The sequence below is a fragment of the Hypomesus nipponensis genome, chromosome 22, assembly GCF_054491055.1.
Source record: "Hypomesus nipponensis isolate SF chromosome 22, ASM5449105v1, whole genome shotgun sequence".
Lineage (NCBI taxonomy): Eukaryota > Metazoa > Chordata > Actinopteri > Osmeriformes > Osmeridae > Hypomesus > Hypomesus nipponensis.
Window position 1 is genome coordinate 11,443,990 of NC_140382.1, and position 20,279 is coordinate 11,464,268.

The 20,279-nt window shown below is 39.5% G+C and overlaps 3 protein-coding genes across 7 annotated transcripts; 1 reads left to right on the forward strand and 2 right to left on the reverse strand.

The window, feature by feature from the left end:
• The first annotated feature begins 219 nt into the window (after positions 1–219).
• On the forward strand, positions 220–3,969 carry cisd2 (CDGSH iron sulfur domain 2). Its single transcript, XM_084686511.1, has 3 exons — positions 220–475; positions 2,186–2,400; positions 3,306–3,969. The coding sequence occupies exons 1-3, from the start codon at positions 373–375 to the stop codon at positions 3,393–3,395; spliced, it is 408 nt and encodes a 135-aa protein (XP_084542637.1). The 5' UTR covers positions 220–372; the 3' UTR covers positions 3,396–3,969.
• A 1,369-nt stretch (positions 3,970–5,338) lies between these two features.
• Positions 5,339–13,923, reverse strand: LOC146236475 (sodium/hydrogen exchanger 9B2). 4 transcript variants are annotated; one of them, XM_084686507.1, is made up of 14 exons: positions 13,795–13,923; positions 13,359–13,472; positions 11,328–11,562; positions 10,351–10,555; positions 9,670–9,840; positions 9,047–9,189; positions 8,797–8,924; positions 8,390–8,565; positions 7,822–7,928; positions 7,306–7,455; positions 6,927–7,035; positions 6,524–6,660; positions 6,178–6,361; positions 5,339–5,630 (listed from the first exon to the last, which is right to left on the reverse strand). In XM_084686507.1, exons 3-14 carry the CDS (start codon positions 11,436–11,438, stop codon positions 5,569–5,571), a joined length of 1,683 nt encoding a protein of 560 aa, XP_084542633.1. In that variant the 5' UTR covers positions 11,439–11,562; positions 13,359–13,472; positions 13,795–13,923; the 3' UTR covers positions 5,339–5,568. The 4 variants fall into 4 exon arrangements, with proteins under 4 accessions (XP_084542633.1, XP_084542634.1, XP_084542632.1 ...); XM_084686508.1 differs by having other exon boundaries at positions 13,359–13,454; positions 13,795–13,911; XM_084686506.1 differs by lacking the exon at positions 13,359–13,472.
• Positions 13,924–14,026: 103 nt separating this feature from the next.
• On the reverse strand, positions 14,027–18,721 carry bdh2 (3-hydroxybutyrate dehydrogenase, type 2). 2 transcript variants are annotated; one of them, XM_084686526.1, is made up of 9 exons: positions 18,640–18,721; positions 17,620–17,699; positions 17,079–17,157; positions 16,261–16,357; positions 15,861–15,969; positions 15,353–15,413; positions 15,053–15,166; positions 14,688–14,839; positions 14,027–14,302 (listed from the first exon to the last, which is right to left on the reverse strand). In XM_084686526.1, the coding sequence occupies exons 2-9, from the start codon at positions 17,689–17,691 to the stop codon at positions 14,249–14,251; spliced, it is 738 nt and encodes a 245-aa protein (XP_084542652.1). In that variant the 5' UTR covers positions 17,692–17,699; positions 18,640–18,721; the 3' UTR covers positions 14,027–14,248. The 2 variants fall into 2 exon arrangements, with proteins under 2 accessions (XP_084542652.1, XP_084542653.1); XM_084686527.1 differs by lacking the exon at positions 18,640–18,721 and adding an exon at positions 18,481–18,631.
• Between the last annotated feature and the right edge of the window lie 1,558 nt (positions 18,722–20,279).

Consider the following 20,279-nt stretch of genomic DNA (forward strand, 5'->3'; position numbering starts at 1 on the left):
ATGAAGAATTAAATCAAATACGCTCTATTTCTTTTGTACTTCCTATCACTCAAACCATATATGGAAAAATAAGCCATTGTAGTCTATTTTAACTGCTTTGGTCATCATGCTAAGTTTCCCTCGTGATATTTTTTTTATATTAGAGGCTGAAAAACTGTCCAATCATTTGACACCAACTCTCCACACTTTCATTGGGTAGCTCTTGTTGCGTTAGCTTCCGTAAATGCGGCCATTCACTATCAAGTCTACGCTCAGTTATTTTAGTTTTGGCATGAAGCGATAGTGCACACCGGCTACGAGAAACAGTGCAATGACGTAAGCGTACCTCAGGAAATATCGAACAAATAATACCAACTAATCGATCCATTCAAGATGGTGTTAGATACTATTTCGCGAATCATAAAAACGCAGCTTCCAGCCTATCTCAAGAAGCTTCCGCTACCGGAGACGATCGGTGGATTTGCAAGACTAACAGGTAAACTACAACGTTGCAATTGTAGAATTATAGCCATGCATTGCTTAGGTCTAGCTAATGTGGCTAGATTTACGAGCTAACTTTGGGAACATTGAAGAATAAGTTGTATACTGTAAATACCAAAGGATAGTCACGTACAGAAATACCATTTACGTTTCACTTGACACGTGATGTTATAACACAATGTGGACATCAGAACGCATGACAAAGATCTCAAGAGAGGAAAACTTGGAGGATGTTGTATGATTCCAGACACAAATGTATTATCATAATCACTGGTGTTTGGTTGAATACGAGTGCTCTTTGGTATGTCTTAAATGATCATAAAAGAATTAGCTAGCTTATGTAAAACAATGTTTGCTTATGTTTGCCAAAAACACTTTTTCAGTGACTTCTTGTTCTGAATCATAACACTAACAACAACTCTACATTGAAAGTGAAGAAAATATCAGGGGTTGATATTTAGGAGGATTTGTGTGCAGTCCTTTCTAAGGAAACTTGGCAAGAGGTTGAGATCTAAATGCTAATATGTCATTTGTGTGTGTGTGTACATATTTCAAGGGAATATACATAAATACATATAGGCCAAACCCTGAGTTCATTGTTTGGAAAAATTCAAGAAACCATGTCCAGTTTGACCTTTAAGGCTAACTTGCTCAAATAGTGAGTGTCTGACAGGGCCTATTAATAGTCCAAAATTCTGAGCTTGGCTGACATGCCTGAGTGGGACATAACATACATGGAACATACATTGCCGAACTGGAAGAAGAGTGGGTGTCAAATATGTTGGGTTCTCCTGCAGTGAGCTGAGGAATGTACACCTTCTCCCTAACACTTCAATCAGGCTATTGGCCTTGGTGTAATTGGCCCATCATTATTAGTGATCTGATCCAAGTTCAGAGCCGACATTGGATGACTCAGCAAGCAACCCAGTTTAGGCTTCCTCTTGCAGTCATGACACTAACTGTTCTTGTTGAGTACGGGAAAAAAAGTATCCTCTCTTTGTCAAGAGAAGGAGGAATTAAAACACACATGAACAGTTGTAAATAATAAGGCTTTACATGTGAGGCTGGGGCTAGGATATTTACTTGGATCCCTGCAGCTAAATCAGATTTACTTGAACCCCTTGACAAATTTGTTTAGTAATGTTTCGACTGCTATGTATTTTCTCAATTATGTAAGTAGGTAAAACTTTATTTATATAGCACATTTCATACAAGAATTGTAGCTCAAGGTGCTTTACATAAGATCAATAAAAACAGTAATACAAATGACAAAAGTAATCATTAAAATAGCAAATCTATAAGAACAATAATATAACTAATAAAAGTAGTAAAACCCTTTTGAGATAAAATTACTTAAATGCTTCGGTAAAAAGGTAGGTTTTAAGCAGTCTTTAAAAAATGTCTAGCGTGTTTGCTTCCCTAATATTTATGGGTAATTTGTTCTATAGTTTTGGGGCGTAATTGACAAAGGCCGATGCACCAATCTTCTTATGACTGCTTCTGGTGACCTGTAATAGGCCTGCATTTGATGATTGCAGTGTTCTAGTTTATAAGGAAGTTAGCAATGTAGCTAGGTCCTTGTCCGTGTAGAGCTTGGTATGTGAGGAAAAGGATGTAAAGTCAATTCTGAAGGTAACAGGGAGCCAGTGTAAAGTGGCTAGGACAGGACTAATGTGTTCTATGTGCGTGTGTGAATCCCTCCCAGTCTCAGAGTGGCTCCGGTTGCTGCCCCTCTTGGGAATCCTGGCTCTGCTAGGATATCTGACCATCCGGCCCTTCCTGCCTAAGAAGAAGAAGCAGAGAGATAGCCTTATCAACCTGAAGATCCAGAAAGAAAATCCCAAAGTTGTCAACGAGATTGATATTGAGGACCTGAAGAGCACCAACGTCTGTTACTGCCGTTGCTGGCGCTCCAAAACGGTTAGTAATGAAACAATACAGACATTGCATTGGGCACGACCATGCTTCCTCTAATGGTTCGCACAGCCGCCTAACTAGAAGTACTGAGCAGCGATCATCTGACTGGGGGGGGGGGGGGGGGGACAGCGGACCCAGAGGACCAGGATTGAACAACCCTGTTGTACTATGACAAAAAAGTTGATTAAAAAGTGCATTGAACAGACTGCAAAAAAGTGTATGAACCCACAACAAATAATCATCCTAGATCTCAAAGCATTTTATTCTGTTAACTCTAGTCTAAATATTCTAAACTCTAGTCTAAATATTCTAAACTATCTTCCCCAATATTTTTTCTGTTCTCGAACGTGGCTCACATAACAGCTTTTTCATATAATCATTTTTGTTGAAAATCAATTTGTTTAAAACAAATTCAAAATTAAACAAATTCATTTTTTGCTTACGTCAGAGACACCATAGACCTACCATTAAGCCAGAAGTCACTATACTGCACACCCGGATTTGCCGGAAGTTCAACATGGCACTGAGCAAATCTTGGGTTTGTGAGCTTCAATGCACCAATGAGCACTTGCCATAGAACTAACAAGACACTATCTTTAATAGTAGTTTTATGGATGCTACCCCAGTTTATTTGCAGTTCCCAAATTTCAGCCACTTAAGTTTTAGGGGACATAGTAGGGAGATATTAGGGAGTTATTTCTACCAATGTCAAGAGGCTATTGAAACATACCCACCAATACTTAGCACCAGAGCTGTGTTATACAAAAGGTTATCTCCACCAGTGTTAAAATCAACGTGGTGTTGTTGTCCTTGTTTTTCTACTGTCCTTTTTATATATTGCTTTAGATAAGTGTGATGAATAAAATCTCAAATGGCCATCTAATATTAAGTGTTGTTTCCTGTTTCAGTTTCCTGTTTGTGATAAATCACACATAAAACACAATGAGTTGACGGGAGACAACGTGGGCCCTCTCATACTGAAGAAGAAGATTCTATAATGAACCATCTACACCCTCTGTGGAGGCATATGCCACCTCCCTGTCTTCTTAACTATAGTTGCAGTTTTTTTTTCTCTTAAGTTTTTATGTTATTTCTATACTTAAAATGTTTGTTTTTGTCATCATTTTGCGTTCTGTCAATTCTTCACACTCATGACAATGTTGCCTATTGAGGCTGAAAACTGTCATATAATTACTTCCTCACCTTCCTTCCAGACTGAATTCCCTTAATTTAGCAACAATGTGCCATAACTGAGATTGGTTTTACACTCCTTCTGATATGGACTGTCAAATTTTCTTAGCTAACCTGCGAAGCATTGCTCAGTTCCAGATTATTTGGGACCACTTTGAGGGAAACTTGAATCTCTTCCTATAACTGTCATTCACAAGGACAGTATCATTTTGTATGATATCACCAAAAGACAACTTTGTTTGACTTGCCTCAGAACTACTGTATACTTGTTAAGTGTTGAACCTGCCTACACACTTGTGAACTATTTAATAAATATTGTATGTATGGGACATAACACAAATTACGTTGCAAGGTAGGTGTAAATGTTTATCAATCCCTTAATTTTGTGTTGGTATTTTTTGTGTACTTCCAACTCAATTTGTAACATTACAGATCAACTTTAGGTAGAATTCTATTGCTGGGACACAATATTAGAACTCTTTAAACACCAAAATATGTTGTTAACTACTCTTATTTGTTGTCAAACAAAGCATTAGAATCATACCATTTAATTCTTACATTTATATAAGGAAGAGATACGATGATTTGGGTTAAATACCACATCTCGAAGATATAGATTTTGGTTCGATGGTAAAGCATAACTGAGTCCATTGACTTTTGTAATATAAAAATAAAATATCAAAGAAAATTCCCTATTATATGTAATGTTTTGCTAAGCAGGTAAGACACCTACCAACATATGTCTTTTGAGGAGGGTTTACTTTTATTCTCGAGACTAAGATTGTAGATTGGCAGTAACTCCCTGCATATTAGCCAGCTAGTTCCTGGAGGAGGTTATTTGGATTTAATTTACTTTGTTCAGGTTGCAAATGGAAGCCTTCATATTAATGTACCATATATGAACAGGGACACAACAGTACATTTATTATTGATTTATTGCTATTCATGGCAAATTTTAAAACAATTATATATCTCATTTTACTGCTTGAAATACAGAAAAAAAACTTTTAATAAGAGGTAATATATAAAACATCTCTAAATTCACAATACATATTTTAAGTTATCAAAATAACATGGCCATAAAAACACTCAAATGTAAACTAAAATATATCTTCATGGTTGGTTTTACACTATTAAAACCTTAATTACCTTAATTAAATTTTGGATTAAATTGAACAGTATTCTGAATGTCCAATTTTCACTATCATATGACAATCCTTAATCTACATGAGCATGGCTTTCAAAAAATATGTAAAGCAGGATGTCTCCAACCAACTAAAACCATCCCCTATTTATCATCGTGTCTTCATATTATCTTTTACAGCTAATACAACACACTAATAAATATACACACAACAGAAAACATCAGATGTTTTAAAATGTTGTGCTTAAATCCTTAGGACTAAGCATACTTGACAGCATTCATGAGGTGTACAATTTGGAACTTTACACCTTTGTACAGCGAGTTACAGTTGTGGACATTTCAAGTATTGAAAGGTTTTAGAGGTAGAGGTATAAAAAGGTTTGGTAAACCCAGGATAGACACCTCATTATATCTCAAAACATATGCTTACATGTTTTTTTCAAAACAATGTAAATATACTCTTAAACAATATTGTCCATTATACTGCACGTGCAATATTCTTGTATCCTGAGTACTGCGCTCATGCTCACTGCTTGGATGTCAAGTATCAGCTTTGTTGTGTGCATGAATAAAACTAACAGAGGCTATGAATAAAGACATGATTCATTTGTTCCTTCAGGGTATCAATCAGGACTGACTGAAAATATTTTAATAAAGGAACCAGGAACAGTCACTGATGTTTCAGAGGAGAAGCCCCCGCTATCTGAGGGGGAAGGAGGAGGCACCTGGAGCTCGGCTTCCACGATTGGTTCATGTATTCGGTATACAGGAAGTCTTGGTAGAAACAAGGTACTGTCCAGGCATGCCAGGGGGTCAGGGGCTAGCCCAGCTGGAGGTCAGAGGGTACTCTCATATGTGATAGGGCTCTCTGTGTCGCCGTGGCACTCCCCAACCTTGCCTAGAGATCCAGAAGAAACGGGGAAGAAAGGACAACTGTAGCCTAAACATCAAGGGTGGCAAGAAGGATAGGAAAGAGTCATGTCAGTGCTCTCAGTTAAATAAGTTTAATTATTGCTGTATCGTATGGACTACTATTTCATGACACAACATACATTGATTGAGGTAGAAAGCTGAACTAACTATTCCCCTTTAGCCTAGAGAGATGAAAAAGATTCCATTGTACAGTGGTGTACTATTGAAATGAAACATGCAATATGAGATGCAGAAAACAAAGGCAACCCACAGCACAATGCAAATTCTCACATCCCTGCTTTCTATAAAGGGATTCAAAGAGATTAGATAAAGGGAATCTGTTTTTCATATTGGTCCTCTGTTCCATGTGGGTATACAGTAGGCCTAGATTTGAGAAGCTGTGGTGGGCGGGTAAATACACCATTAGCAAATATATCACAGGTGACTATTGTTTTGTGTCACGTAAGAATGAGCGTAAATGTTCGAGTGTGTGTGTGTCTTTGTGCATGAGTCTATGCATGTGTGTTACTCACCCCAGGAAGGATTCCTTGGTTTCTGGAGCAGCAGTGGCCCACTGAGGCCAATGATCAGGGCCCCTATGGGGGCAGTGAGGAGAATAGAGAGCACCGCCACGGTCAGCACATCCATGCCGTATTTCTGCAGCTGCTGGTCATCCTTGGTGCGAGCCATGTCCAGAGCGGTGGAGCCAATTGCTGCCTGAGAAGATGGAGAGACCGTTGCCGGGGTTACGGTCTATTCCAATTCATAATAAAACCAACTGGCCGAACGTCTTGGTGTTTGTTTGTTTGGTTCCATAGCCTATTTGTCGAGTTTAGTTTTCTGGTAATAGGTGGACTAGACAGTTTAACATGGGCTTGCCTGTACGGTGGCTTTGGGGAGCCAGGCCAGGGAGATGAAAAGCTTCTCCTTGAAATTGAAGCCGGAACACAGCACGCAGACGAAAGTGAAGAGCACTCGTACCAGAAGAGCAATTGCCAGAGAGGCTATGCCCAGACCTGAACACACAGGGACAGGAAATGGACAACAAACACACAGTCCAACGTGAGAGAGGGGAGGAGGGGGATGAGTCATTCACAATGTGTGTATTTGTATGCATTCACATGATTAACAATTTGTATACAAAAGAAATACAAGGTCACAATACATTTACTGCAGTTATCATAACTTCTAACACTTAGACTTCTATCACTTTAGATTTGCCTTGACAGTGTAAGATGCTAATTTCTCTCACAGGAAACACCAGTGTGTGAATGCCTCTCACCAACAGTGTGACCATCCAGCTTGCTGAGTCTTATCTCTGCCCCTATTAGACCAAACAGCAACGGCTGGAACACATCCCAGGCCCTGCCCACTACTTCCTCCACAGGGACCTATACACACACACAGGGACACACCTTTAGAATTGGTTCCAAATGTTATATTAACAAAAGCTGTGAAAAACCAGAGTTGAGAAAACTGTACATAATTGTAAACAATATCCAACAGACCCCCAATGTAACCAAACACTGCGACTTCATTGACCCCAACTGTCTCAAGCAGTGATAAAACAGAAAAACTATGTTCTTCACACACAGCAAAAGTATAATTGGATGCCTTGTGAGAGAAGGAATGAGCGTTTATATGAGTGTTTTGAAGCCTACCTTGGCCTTGCTCCAGCCCAGACCGGCCAGGAATGAGAGCACCAGAGTACACAGGCCTCCGGAGCCAGGGAGCCCTGCTACATTGCTGCCGAACACAGCAAACACAGCCAGGCCTAGCACCAGGAATGACCGCTTCATCACTACGTGTTTCTGTTACACAAAAAAACACAAGCTGTTACACCAGCATAAGTAACTTCGGGCGCTGGAAAACATGACATGAGCTCTGGTGGACATTGTGGGGATGAACAAGCCTGGCCTTTCATACATTTTCCTGAAGAGCTCATGCTTTCAAAACTGGTTCTATTAAATACATTAAATTTGTAAACTGAAATGTTGGTTTAGCAGAAATTTCAAGAGGGGGTACATTGCTGATTAAAAAGTCTAATATTAATACAATTATACAAAACAACAATTTTAAAAAGGTTTCGGTTGTCAGCCATGTTGGAGCCAGAATTTCTGTTTTGGTGCATCACTAATATAGACCCTATATTCTCCATCCCTGGTGATAGTCTGTACCTGGTCTGGGCTGGGGAAATAGCGGATCAGACCCCCAAGCAGACCTCCCACCAGCAGACCTCCTGCCACCTCCAGTGCCCCTCTCCCCACGTTGTACCACGTGGAGCCTTGACAGGGAACAAACAACATGATACACCACAAGACATCACCATCAAACAGCATTTTAAAAACAGGTCTATGTACTCATTCACACTTATTGCAAGCACCTGGATCTAAAGTATTACAACAAATCTTGTTTTTGTTACATTTGTTTGTGTATTTTTGGACCATTTAAAACAAAGACATCATATCATATATGTGATGTTAATCACTCTGAATATGTGTTTTATGGGTGAAAAGAACATTGGCCATGATCATGGTAACATGTATCTATGGTAAAGGGATCAATGTCTAGGAAAGGTCACTGATAACAGTCTGCTGGTTCCACCTACTGGAAGTGCACATCAACACAGATAAATACCTCACCAATTTACTGTGAAGTCTGAAGTTTAAGTGGAAAAGTATTGACTCTCGTGTTTTTCCCTATAAAAAACTCATACATATACACATACACATACACACATGCTACCTGTAGCAAAGGCTACGCCCAGACAGGTGGTGAAGCCGGTTATGGCTAGGATATCATCAAAGCTGCCAGCAGCCATCAGCAGGGTGGGGATGCCTTGCTCAACGCCGTAGCCGTCCTTCTGCAGAATCAGCATAGAGGGGACAATAACAGCAGGAGACACTGCCCCCAGAACGAAGCTGCAGGGTCAGGGGAGGAGACCAAAGAGAGAGGGACATCAGAGGGCATATGGTTAATTCAATAATAACCACATTCAAGTCATTCACTTCTAAACTGTCATAAGAGTGTGGGCATCTTTCTCAATAAGAAACTAAAGGAGTTTTGAAAGAACAAAAGGGGAAACAAAGCTGTGGAACGAGAAAAAGAAAGAAAGAACAAAAGGAGAGATAAAGAGGAATGGCGGACTTTACCCCAGGATGAAGCCCCAAACCCACGGTAGGCCCATGAGAAAGTGAGAGACCACAGCAACAGTGCAGGCCTCGATCACACAGGGTCCCACTCCCAACCGCATGCAAACTGCTTTCAGCTTCCTCAATGCCTGAGAATACACACATGCACACTCACAATTAAAGGGAAGTTGAATAAACCAACAAAAACCATTTACACAATTGATAATTGAGAAAGAGGCAGGAAGTTAAACCACCCCTTTGTTTGACATACTGAGCCATCCAATCCCAGGCCTGCTCTGCTTAGGATGACAGCAAGGGCTATGTTCCTCAGGGAGGCAGACCACCTGAAGTCAATGTAAACAGCATCATTCACCACAGGGATGTTACGCAACAGGAAGCCCATCGACAGCATGCCTGCAGAGCACAAGCAAAATAAATACTATATTTAAAACAATATGTATGACACATTAAAGCAACACAGTTATCAGTTTTCTACAACACTTAAAACATTTAAAATAATAATTTTCACACCAGGACGGAAAAAGAAAACATGATCTCACTGCTGATAAAACATTCCTAAACTGAAATAGTAAATAAAAAGCAGGCTTAAAATCCCCCTAGACAGATCCAAAGGAATATACCTGGCTGACTCAATACAGTCTTTGTTAAGGCTCCCTGGGTCTTTTGCTTTTTCAAGTTTCAGTTCAATAACTTGCTGTATTTACTGCAAAATAAAAAGGGGCTCATATTCGAGTGTGCTGAATATTATTTCTAGGGTGTGGAATTGATATGCCCCATATACCTTACAATCTCAGCACTGTCCTGTCACAGGTGTGTCGTCTGTACCATATGAAACCAGAATTTATATGTACTGTATATACACATACAGCTTACCAAGGAGTGGAGGAAAGGGTGGCAGTTTGGGCAGGCGTATGAGGGCCACTAGTTTTCCCCCGGTGACTGCACAGATAAAAAGCACGGTGATGCCGAACAAGTTCCCCCCTGGCAGACACTCCTTCTCTGTGATAGACCACACTGCTGCAAAGAGTACTGCAGCCAAAAGCACTGAGGAAGGGAGGATGAAGAATGAGTCAGCATTAACAGTAAAACACAAATGTAGTTAAAAAAAAACTGCCGCCACAGATATTTAAATGACTTAGCATTATTTAATCTTATCAAAGCATGGAAACAGCATCGACAGCTGGAAAATCCATGCAGGTATTCTACTTGCATTATAAATGTTTCTCTAATGAGGAGAGTTATTAGTTGAGTTGTCAAAAACTGATACAATTTGACGACCATCTGAGTATTTGGGGCTACATTACAGCCCCTCTAACCTTGTTTAGCACATTATAAACACCACCCAGTGAACCCATTGTAATGTCTCCAATGTAACACGATTACAGTCACAAGCTGCCACTGGGGTACAACCACATGTGGCAATAGAGAAATGTAATAGATCGAAGGTAATTCACTATCTTTTCAGTTCTTATTTATTTACAGAGCATAATTGAAAAGGGCATTCTGTTTCCATGCAGCGGAAGCCCTAGTTTGCTCCAGGTGTCTTTCACCCACCTTTAGTCACAAGTGAGGCCCACAGGCCTCTGGGCGGGCAGGGGCATATTCTGCACAGCAGGGGGCAGCAGACCACAGGCGGGTCAGTGTTGGTGCTGGCGTCCACCACAGGGTTGTGAGGGATGAAATAGGTGGTCTCCTCTGTGACGTTAGGGCTGGAACAACGCCGGACCACCACCTGGATCTGGTTCACACTCAGATGTTGCTAAACAGACAGGGTGGACGGAGAGGGACAAGGGTCAAAATCTAATAATGTGATGGTTGTTGTTTCTTTTTTGAACCTTCAAAATGACTAGGAACTTTACTTAAGTAAATATTGTTACATTACAGATAAAATATAAAAACATAGCATGGAAACATAATTCCAGTCATTATGTAGACTTGTTGAGTGCTTTTATTAACAAACTAATTGTAAGTGATTAAATAGTTTTTGTTCTGTAAAGTTGAGATACGAGTTGACTGATCTTGATAGCACAATACTTAATGGAGTGAATCTAGAAAACACTGATAAAAGGTTTTAAGAGTGGCATTGTTGACTGTATCTTTGTTCCACCGCTGTGGGACGATACTCCCTTTTGGTACACTTAACACTAGCTACCTTTCTTTCAATGCATTGAATGTAGTTATAATAAGATGATGAGGAAAAAATTAGATGAAAAAATACTACATATTGGACCACAACTGTTCTTTTTGACCTCATATGGCTATGGTTATGGTATATTTAAAGAAAGGAATCTGGAAACTTTCCCAAATGAATCTATTAACACATTAGGTTCCAAATTGTGGGGATTCCACAGTAAAACGATCACATTATATTACACAGTGTTCCCGACCTCAAACTACCTGGCTGATAGTCATGGCATATTAGTTATATGTGTAAAACCTCTTCACAGTTCTATTAGGAATATCACTGCAATAATGACTAGACTTCGTTATGATATTGCAGCAAAACTATGTTTGCGTTTGAAAGACCATACCTCTGTATGATTGGCTGCTGGAGCAGCGGGTGTGTCCGAGACGGGACTGGGTACTCGGCTGTGTGCCGGGCTGGGCATGGCTGTAGGTGGTTTAGGCTGAGCTTCCTCCATGGCATGTAAAATGATTTTACCCTTGTTCTAATAACACTGCAAACCCGGTGGATGGGTGGGGTTGGCCATTGGTGGGCGGGTCCTTTTGCTCTGAATGACTTCTCGCTCTCATTCACACCTGTACCTGTCGAAAAAAGGAAAAATACATTAAGTAAATATGCCCATGAACTGCACCTGAACCAACCTAAACCCTAAAGAAGTACAAGGAAAAACTTCTAGGAAAACTCAAGGGAAGAAGAAACAATTGTTTCTTGTTCTTCTCCTCCAGAGACGGTTAGGGTTAGGGTTGTGATGAAGAAAGTGTTTTGTCCGTCTCTTCATAAACAGAGTGACTAAGTTCAGTTGAGTTCTGTATTTTATCAAAGTATTTATCAATCTACAGATTGGGAGAGAAAACCAGACCTCTGACAATAAATGACAACACAACACCAGCCTTAGGTCTCAATCATGTCTCCGTTCTGAAGGCCGGAGGACCATCTTTTATAGGGCACAAGAAAGTAAACATAGATAGTGACAGTCAGGCAGTAACGACGTTACAACAGTCTCAGAGAAAGAGATTCACAGCTCCTAACACATGACCACTCAGACTAAAGAGTTCATAGTTGGAGCTCTCCTTGTAGTCATGACAAGGACCATTTAGCCAGTACATTCTCCTGATCTCAAACATCTATTAACCCTGACACATATACACAATCTACTCTTATTAATAGCAATATTACATGAGAACATACTAACTAGTATCCAATGACTAGTTCTCTTGATTAGTGAATAATGTAAGCACACAGGAAATCTAAATTTCTTCCACAGTTGACACAGAGAGGTGCATATCATAGGCTGAACACAGTGACGCATCAAGAATAGAGATGATTTTTACTAATGGCTTACGAAACAATGTGTCAATATGGCAGTTTGGGGAGCGGTCAGCTACAGAGCTGGGAAGCAAATGATCAGCACAACACCACAAGGTGGCCAGGTAGATTACTACGGTAACATACTCTGTGAAACTAACCTGCTCGCTGGCATGCTTCTTCAAATAACCCTGAGTTTATCCTACTCTTGAGGGTGGAGTAGGGTGACAAAACAGTGCAACTGTTACAGACAATACTCTCTTCAGCAGGCGAAGCTTTAGATTTACCCATTGTTCTACGTTCCAACCTTGTCATAAGCTTTGGGTAATGACCGAATACCGTTTACCTGCATTTTCACATGGATACTTTTACGGTTGTTTTGTTCATAAGAAATTATATCATAAAATGATATCATTAGAAAGTGAACGCTACATATTTCTACACATCTCACACTTTTACAGAATTCCAATTAATCAAGATAAGATGTTACAATTTCAGTTGTATGTGTAAGACTACATTTTCAGTTGTGTAAGTGGATACATTTTCAATCATATGTGAGGAGGTTACATTTTCATTTACATGTGTGAGAAGTGTTCATTGTGGTATGTATGAGAGGTTTGCACTAATGAGTATGAGACGGTTACAGTTGTCATCGTGTGAGGCTACATTTGCACTTGCATTTGAGGCGTTCAGCAGTGAATGTGAGTTTCAGTAGTGTTTGTGAGAAGCATGAAGGTGTTTTATGCTTGGTGTATGAGAGGTGAGTTTGAATTTTGGTCCACATGGCCCCTCATAGTCAGACATGCCTTCACATGAGCAAAAGTACTGAAATGAAGCCGTACTGTCGTGGCACAGGTGAAATATGAACACTACAGTACCAGGAAATGTAGTATGAAAGTCAAAGTCACAGGACATAAACAGAATTGTTTTGAACAGGAGCTATCTAGCAACAGACGTTGGTTAATCCACTTTTGAAGAGACCACACACTAATCAACGCTAGCATTACAGCGAGACCATATGGCACGTATTGACTGGCAGTTGAGCAAGCTAACTTCAGCTGCTAATACTCACAGTGGTCCTCTCAAGGTTTCCTTTTGTTCTGACGTTTCTCCTTGTCTTCTTTGAGGAGTTAAAACTAGGGATGTTTGGGAGCGGTTCTGTGGGCATCTGTGTGATTGAAGCCCCCTGTGACATTTACCAGTGAAGAAGGCTACAGTAGCCTATAAATAATGTTTGAGCAACCGAGGCTACCTTTCGAGAACACCTAAATACACACTATGAATTGGTGAATTGGCTATAGTTGTATTAGTTCATTTTACAACAAACTGTGTAGTATGAACCTTGGTCATTAAGAATTCAGACACCAAGTTACTGTACATTACAGCTAGCTCTAGCCAGCTATTCTAGCTCTACTGTAACTAGCGTTATATAAATCCATCGTACTAGAAATCACTGAGCAATGTGTTATCCTTTTTATATTATTTCCACGAAAAATAAAACTACTCACCAATGTCGCAATAACTGTCATGCTTCCACTTCAACTAGCTGCCTCCGTATGCCAGCGGATTTCACAGATGGAGACAAACAGGAACGAAGGGATTATCCATGCCTAGTTGACAGCCGCACTAGTTGCAACTAACGCCCGGGGAGACGTAGAGCTGTGTGTTTTGAAGGGGTGGGCTAGTCAGTTCAATACACCACTGACTTCATTTTAATAACTCGAAAACCGAAATACCTCTACGTTTCTTTATTTAATTCAGATTAATACACAATTACAGGCTCAAAAGTACAGCAAATATGTTAACATTAATTTGGTGCATTACTATATAAAAAACTTGTGAGGCAACATTGGTTTTTAATTGCAAATTAAGGCCTCACTGCTCAATGAGCAAAAAAAAAAAAAGGCCTAGGCTTTGATTTGAACAGAACACAGATGCTGTGATGTTCCCACTGCAGGGTCTTCAGAGCCTCCATCCTCCATCAATTATGTGTTCTGTCCCAGTTACATAGGCAGACTGGAAAATAAATTGAGACAGTCAAATCTGACCTAACTAGTAAGCCATTAAACACGACTGTGCAGTACCTAATAATGCATTGCAACACATACAAGTCATACACCCAATGTGCAGATACTCTCAACAGCCTGGAACATTGTTTTGCCTATATTTTGTAATATGATTCATAAACTGAGACTCACATTGTCAGTGCTAAGGGAGGGGGGGGGGGGGGTACTTTAAGTTCTGCACTAGTTCCGAGTGCCAAAGCCTTAGATCCGTAGACCCAGGTGACATACAGAATGCATAGGTGCTTTTCTGACCCAATAGTAACTTCAAATCTGGCAAACCGCTTTTAGCCAGTTTGTTACTGTAAAAATGAGCACAAGCCATGCCATCTCCTTACCTCATCTGAGGCCAGGTAAACACACAGATGAGCCACTTCCTCAGCTGTGCACATTCTACCCGTCTTTTGTCTTGCCATAAAGTCCTTGAAGGCCTGTTCTGGGTCTGGTTGAGCCTGAATTCTCGCTCTCAGAGATGGCGTGTCAACAGTCCCTTTGGGGCACAGAGAAAGTGGACGGAATGAAATGAGAAGGCCTTTTGTGAGCTGAGCATCGTGAAAAATACCTGTTGATGTGAATTACTCAGTAAAATATGTACAAAGAAGCTATGGGGTGGTAAAATAGAAACATGTAGAGCTGTAATTATTTTTTAAGTGTTAAATTAATACTTGCTGTGGGTCAAAGTCAAACACAGTGAAATGCTTACCGGGACAGACACAGTTACAGCGAACGCCTTGCTCAAGAAAATCTGCTGCTACAGATTTAGTGAGTCCAATGATTGCAGCCTTGGAGGTGCTATATACACAACGGTTCACCACACCTGGGGAAAAGGTTGACATGTACACACAGGTTTTATTTAAGTAATTACATTGTCAGAGCTAAGAGGATCAGCTTAAGTGTACATGGACTTCTGAGGCCCTTCTCCTTGTTTGCACATTAACTGATGAATGTGGTAAAGGGCATATCAAACATCAGGGGGTGTACTTTTACACCTAACACAGCTAACCTTTTATACTGGATGCCACTGACGCCATGTTTATGATGTTCCCAGACTTCCTTTCCAGCATCTAGATAATAAATTATAAACCGTTATAAGGGAGTTATAAGGGACTAATCGATTAACCATTAAATACTTTAGACAGATTGATTCAAAAGAAAGCAAATAAGCATCAGTTAAGTCCCTCAACCCAAGGGTCTTTCTTCAAACTTCAAGTGAAGATGGAAAAAAAAGATATACATTGTGATATAACCACAGTACCAAACACTAATCGCCTTCCATTAGGCATCTTGGTCAGTTTATGGTTAAAGCAGGGTTAGCATTTAGTAGTTAGTATCCTGGGCTCAAAGTAATACAGCTAATCCATACAAGCAGGCAAAAAAAAAGAATCATGTCAGCAACATGTCAGGCAGTTATCTGTTTCACACAAAGGATTAAGGGAACGCTAGAGGGGACATATGTCTCCTCTAATCCCCAAACTGGTGGTGGAAGAAGGGGGACAAGGATTCGGGGTCACCTTGGGTAGGAAGGCCTTGATCATAAGGTACATGCTGCGAACATTAACATCCATAGTGAAATCCCAGTCAGCCTCCTCTGTGTTCAAGATGGAGCCGTGATGCACGTATCTAGGAGAGCAACATGTTTGCAGATATAAAGGACATTTAATTATTAACAATTGATTATTACCTACATCAACCTGCCTGTGGTCTTATTGTTATTTTCATTAGGTATAGCTAGCTCTTTAATCATAGTTAGTGAACACTACTCTTAATCTCATACTGAGTAGTGGCAATGTTTAAACAACTATGAAATATGCAGAACTTGTATTTTTATACATAATGATGCATAATATATTGAATTCAAACTTCAATTTTGAGTGAAGAGCTCCTTTGACTTATAGGGTCTTAATTATCTACCCGGCAACATTAAACAGCACATCGACGTGGTCGTGGTCTTTGGCAAGAGCTTCGACTTGGTCTTTCTTTGTCACATCCACAACCTTGATCTTGATTCCTAAGAGAAAGGAAGACAATGGCTGCACATTTATAATGCGCCAGCTACTTATTTTACTGATTGACAAAAAAGACCAACTGGTAGTTAACAAGAAATTATGTTCAGATGTTAGGTATTTGCTACATTTGGTGCCCCTTGACCTTTTGCAGCAAACCACCATCCTAACACAGCGCAAGATAAAACAATGACACAAAAATAAATTAAAAAAAACAAAAATACTTTGTTTACAACAGTGCAAGTACTGCAGGACAGGTATAAATGGCCACGTGAAGCGATTTGGGTCTTTAGATTAATAGGATTAGTATGGGTGTGTGTAAGGAGAGTAGCATGCGATGAAGGAATAGCACTCCACAGCCCCATTCATCTTCTGCTTGTAAATATATACTCAATATATAAAAGCACCCCTGGTGATAGTTGACTCAAAGGGCCAAATCCTTGTTGATTTTAAAGTGGTATTACTTAAAATACAATTACTTACATATTACAATCACTGAAAGTGACGTGATCGCAGTAAGAGAATATGTATGTGGCAAAGAAAAAATATATGTAAAAGGTACTAACGGCATTCAGTGATGTTTCAGCGGAGAGTTTGACCATACTGAATCAAATATTTGGCCCATGGGTAGTTCAGTTGTTAAGAGGAGAAATCCAGAAGATTGTGGCCTGTATTTCTATTTACTGCCAGTAGATGGTACTAGCAAACAAATAATCCAGAATGTACCTGGATATCCATCAAGCTCCCTCAGTTTCTCTCCATTAATATCAGTCGCTGTGACCTGAGCCCCCTCTTTGGCAAAAGCCTACAATGGGAGAAAATATAATTGCTTGTTGAATGTCATTAACAGGTGCTTTTCATTTCTTTACAAATATGTAGGCCCAGGTGTTTTGGGGTGAAGGCAAGCCGAATATTCCAGTTTGTGGGACCATAAAGTGAATCTTGAATCTTAGGCCCAACCATATTAAATTCCTTGAAGAAGTTAATATTTTAATGATTAGTCATTTACATTTAGTAGACGCTCTTATCCAGAGCGACTTACAGTAAGTACAGGGACATTCCCCCCGAGGCAAGTAGGGTGAAGTGCCTTCCCCAAGGACACAACGTCATTTGGCATGGCGGGGAATCGATCCAGCAACCTTCTGATTACTAGCCCGACTCCCCCACCCATCTGACTACCTCTAACTCAGTCACATACATTCACTCTCACCTAGTCACTCAATCAAGCTCAATCACTAGGTGAAGTATGTGTGTGGAGTAATATTACTATTGCTGCTGCTTGTCCGATCCCCTGAGCTGCAGCAGACAGTACGATCACTTTCCCATCGAGACGACCCATGGTTCAGCCTTCAATAGCAAAAATAAAACTGAGAATTACTCATTTTAACATTTGAATACTTAAAACACAATAGCAGGAGTGCAGTGAGGAGAGAATTGCTGATCAAGCTATTCCATTAGCTGAAACTGCCATAATTGACATATAACATTGGCTATTCTCAAACTCCAACAATGATTCCATGGTCAAATATAGAAATGGGTGAAATCTCATGGCCGGTGACTGTGCCAAGATACAGACTGTGGTCACTGGTCATAATAGATTAATAATTCAAAAGACAAGTCACTGTGTGCACTATGCAAATACTAACACCATCCATGCTGGTTCAGGATAGGATGTATGTTAGATAGACATGATAGGACACATAATAGGTTATTATATCTACAAATTGACTGCTGCTGTGTTTGTGGCTTTAGTTTATTGTGGTACTAACTTCTAAAATTCAACCCAATATATATTTACCTATTGTAATTATCATTGACTACAACCTGCTTATTTACATTTACATTACATTTATGCATTTAGCAAACGCTTTTATTGAAAGCAACTTCCAAGAGAGTTTTACAATAGTGCATAGGTCACTGATCATAACAACGAGATAGGCTAGCCCCAAACATTGCGGGTAGCCAAACATGAAGCAGACATTGTGAAAACCAAACAAGTTCCAAAGGAAAGAACAATAAGAGCATGTTGTTAGACAAGTTACATTAAATTATTATTATTTAAAGTGAACTTAAACTTAAACTGTATTTGTGCATAGTTTGCGATTGTTACATATTGTCTAACACTTACTAGAGTTTGCCCATTTTTTATTTGCAGCAGTGGTTGTTAAGGAATACACGCTTGCATGCACGCGCGCTCTGTTCCTTAAACTTGCGGACAACTGTTCGATTGCTAATCTACGGCAATATTTATTCAAATTATAAAAAATTACGAATTTATAGAATTTACCTTCAAGTTCACACTGCAAAACCACACGTATTGAGTCAGGAGTTAAGTCACAAGTGTATCGTGAGCAGCGCAAGGCATTGTGGGATTTTTGGACAGGGAAGGGTGCGTTATATTAACTCTATGGTGCGTCCCAAAGCTACCATGATGGATATGTAGTATGGCCAGAAGTATATGTAGTATGGCAAAAATAACAGGATGTTTCACTGCATTAGGTTGCATTTTGCGGCATACACCAGCATGCTTTTATGGTTATTTTGAGCACATATACTTATTTTTATTGACCAAATATCAAAAAGATGAAATGAGTACCTTTGGTTTCTATTTATTTATTTATTTATTTAATACTGTACAAAACATGGACATTGCTAGGGGGACACAATCTTTTAGAACATTTCAAATAGATGCAATAATTTAACAGCCTTAGTATGTTTTGAAACGTTTTCAAACTCTTTAGAAGTTACTGGAGCTGCCATTTGTTTTCGTAATTTTCAATCCATATTGACAAATGCAAGATAGGGCCTAACATTGTTTCATCCGTTTTGGAACCCAAACCTACAGTCAAGTTTTTCCTGTCATTTGAGACTGTTTACAAACCATAACCATAACGCATGAAAAGTTTTTTTTTTTTTTTTTTTTTATCATTACACATAGGACCTCTCTAGTATTGAGCATCAGAAAAAGTATCCCTTTTGGACCCCATTTTTAGATGGCATTTGCACCACTAATAAGCTGTCTTAAGACAATGCAGATTGTAGGTAAAACATTTGGAGGTCCATTTAATATTTCAATAATATAATTTAGATGGAAGGGTGTACATTTACATAACCCCACCCACCACGAAAGTATCAATGGACATACAAGGTCGATTACGGGAACAGTGCTGGAAAATATGCTTGGCTATAGTAATAAAATATTTACAGTGAAATAGATATTGTTTTTATGTTCAGTCTTTGCCATATAAGTATGTCCTATCTCCAGGAGAGGGCAATACAAGTCAGTAAGACCTTAAGTGTAGTATACGTCCATTGATGTTTGTCTTTGACTGATCCCCAGGAGGATTACTAGTCTAATTAAAGCTTAATTCTTCTTCAGAAGAGGAAAGGCAAGAGAGAGAGAGAATTGCACAGAATGAAGAGAAAGAAGGTAGAGATAAAGAGAGCTCTGAGAAACATAAAAAAGAAGCCATTAGAGATATAATATGATTTACATATTACTTACAGTACGGGTCTGTGTAAGAATGAGCCTATTGAATGCAGATATGTCGTACTTATAGTGGGCGCCATAGTGAAAAGAAGTATTGGCAGCTTTTACGTGTACATGGTGTACTCTGTTTTATGTTATTTTGTTTAACTGTTATTTTTAGAAACTCTCTTCCACTCCCTTTAAATTTCTTCCTAATTTTCTTTTACTCTCTTACCCCACCCGTTTTCTCTGCCTATCTCTCTACCTCCCTGTTTCTCTTCCCTTCTCTGCTGCAGTGGATGAAAAACACAACATTTTACTGAGAGGAAAATGAAGGGGGGAAGTTTATAAGTTAGCTGATTAGTAAACATGAATAGAGTTACATGTATGTCTGCAGGTGTGTGATGTGTATGTATGGGTGAGAGTGTGTACGTTTTTATATATGTCTGGAATATCGT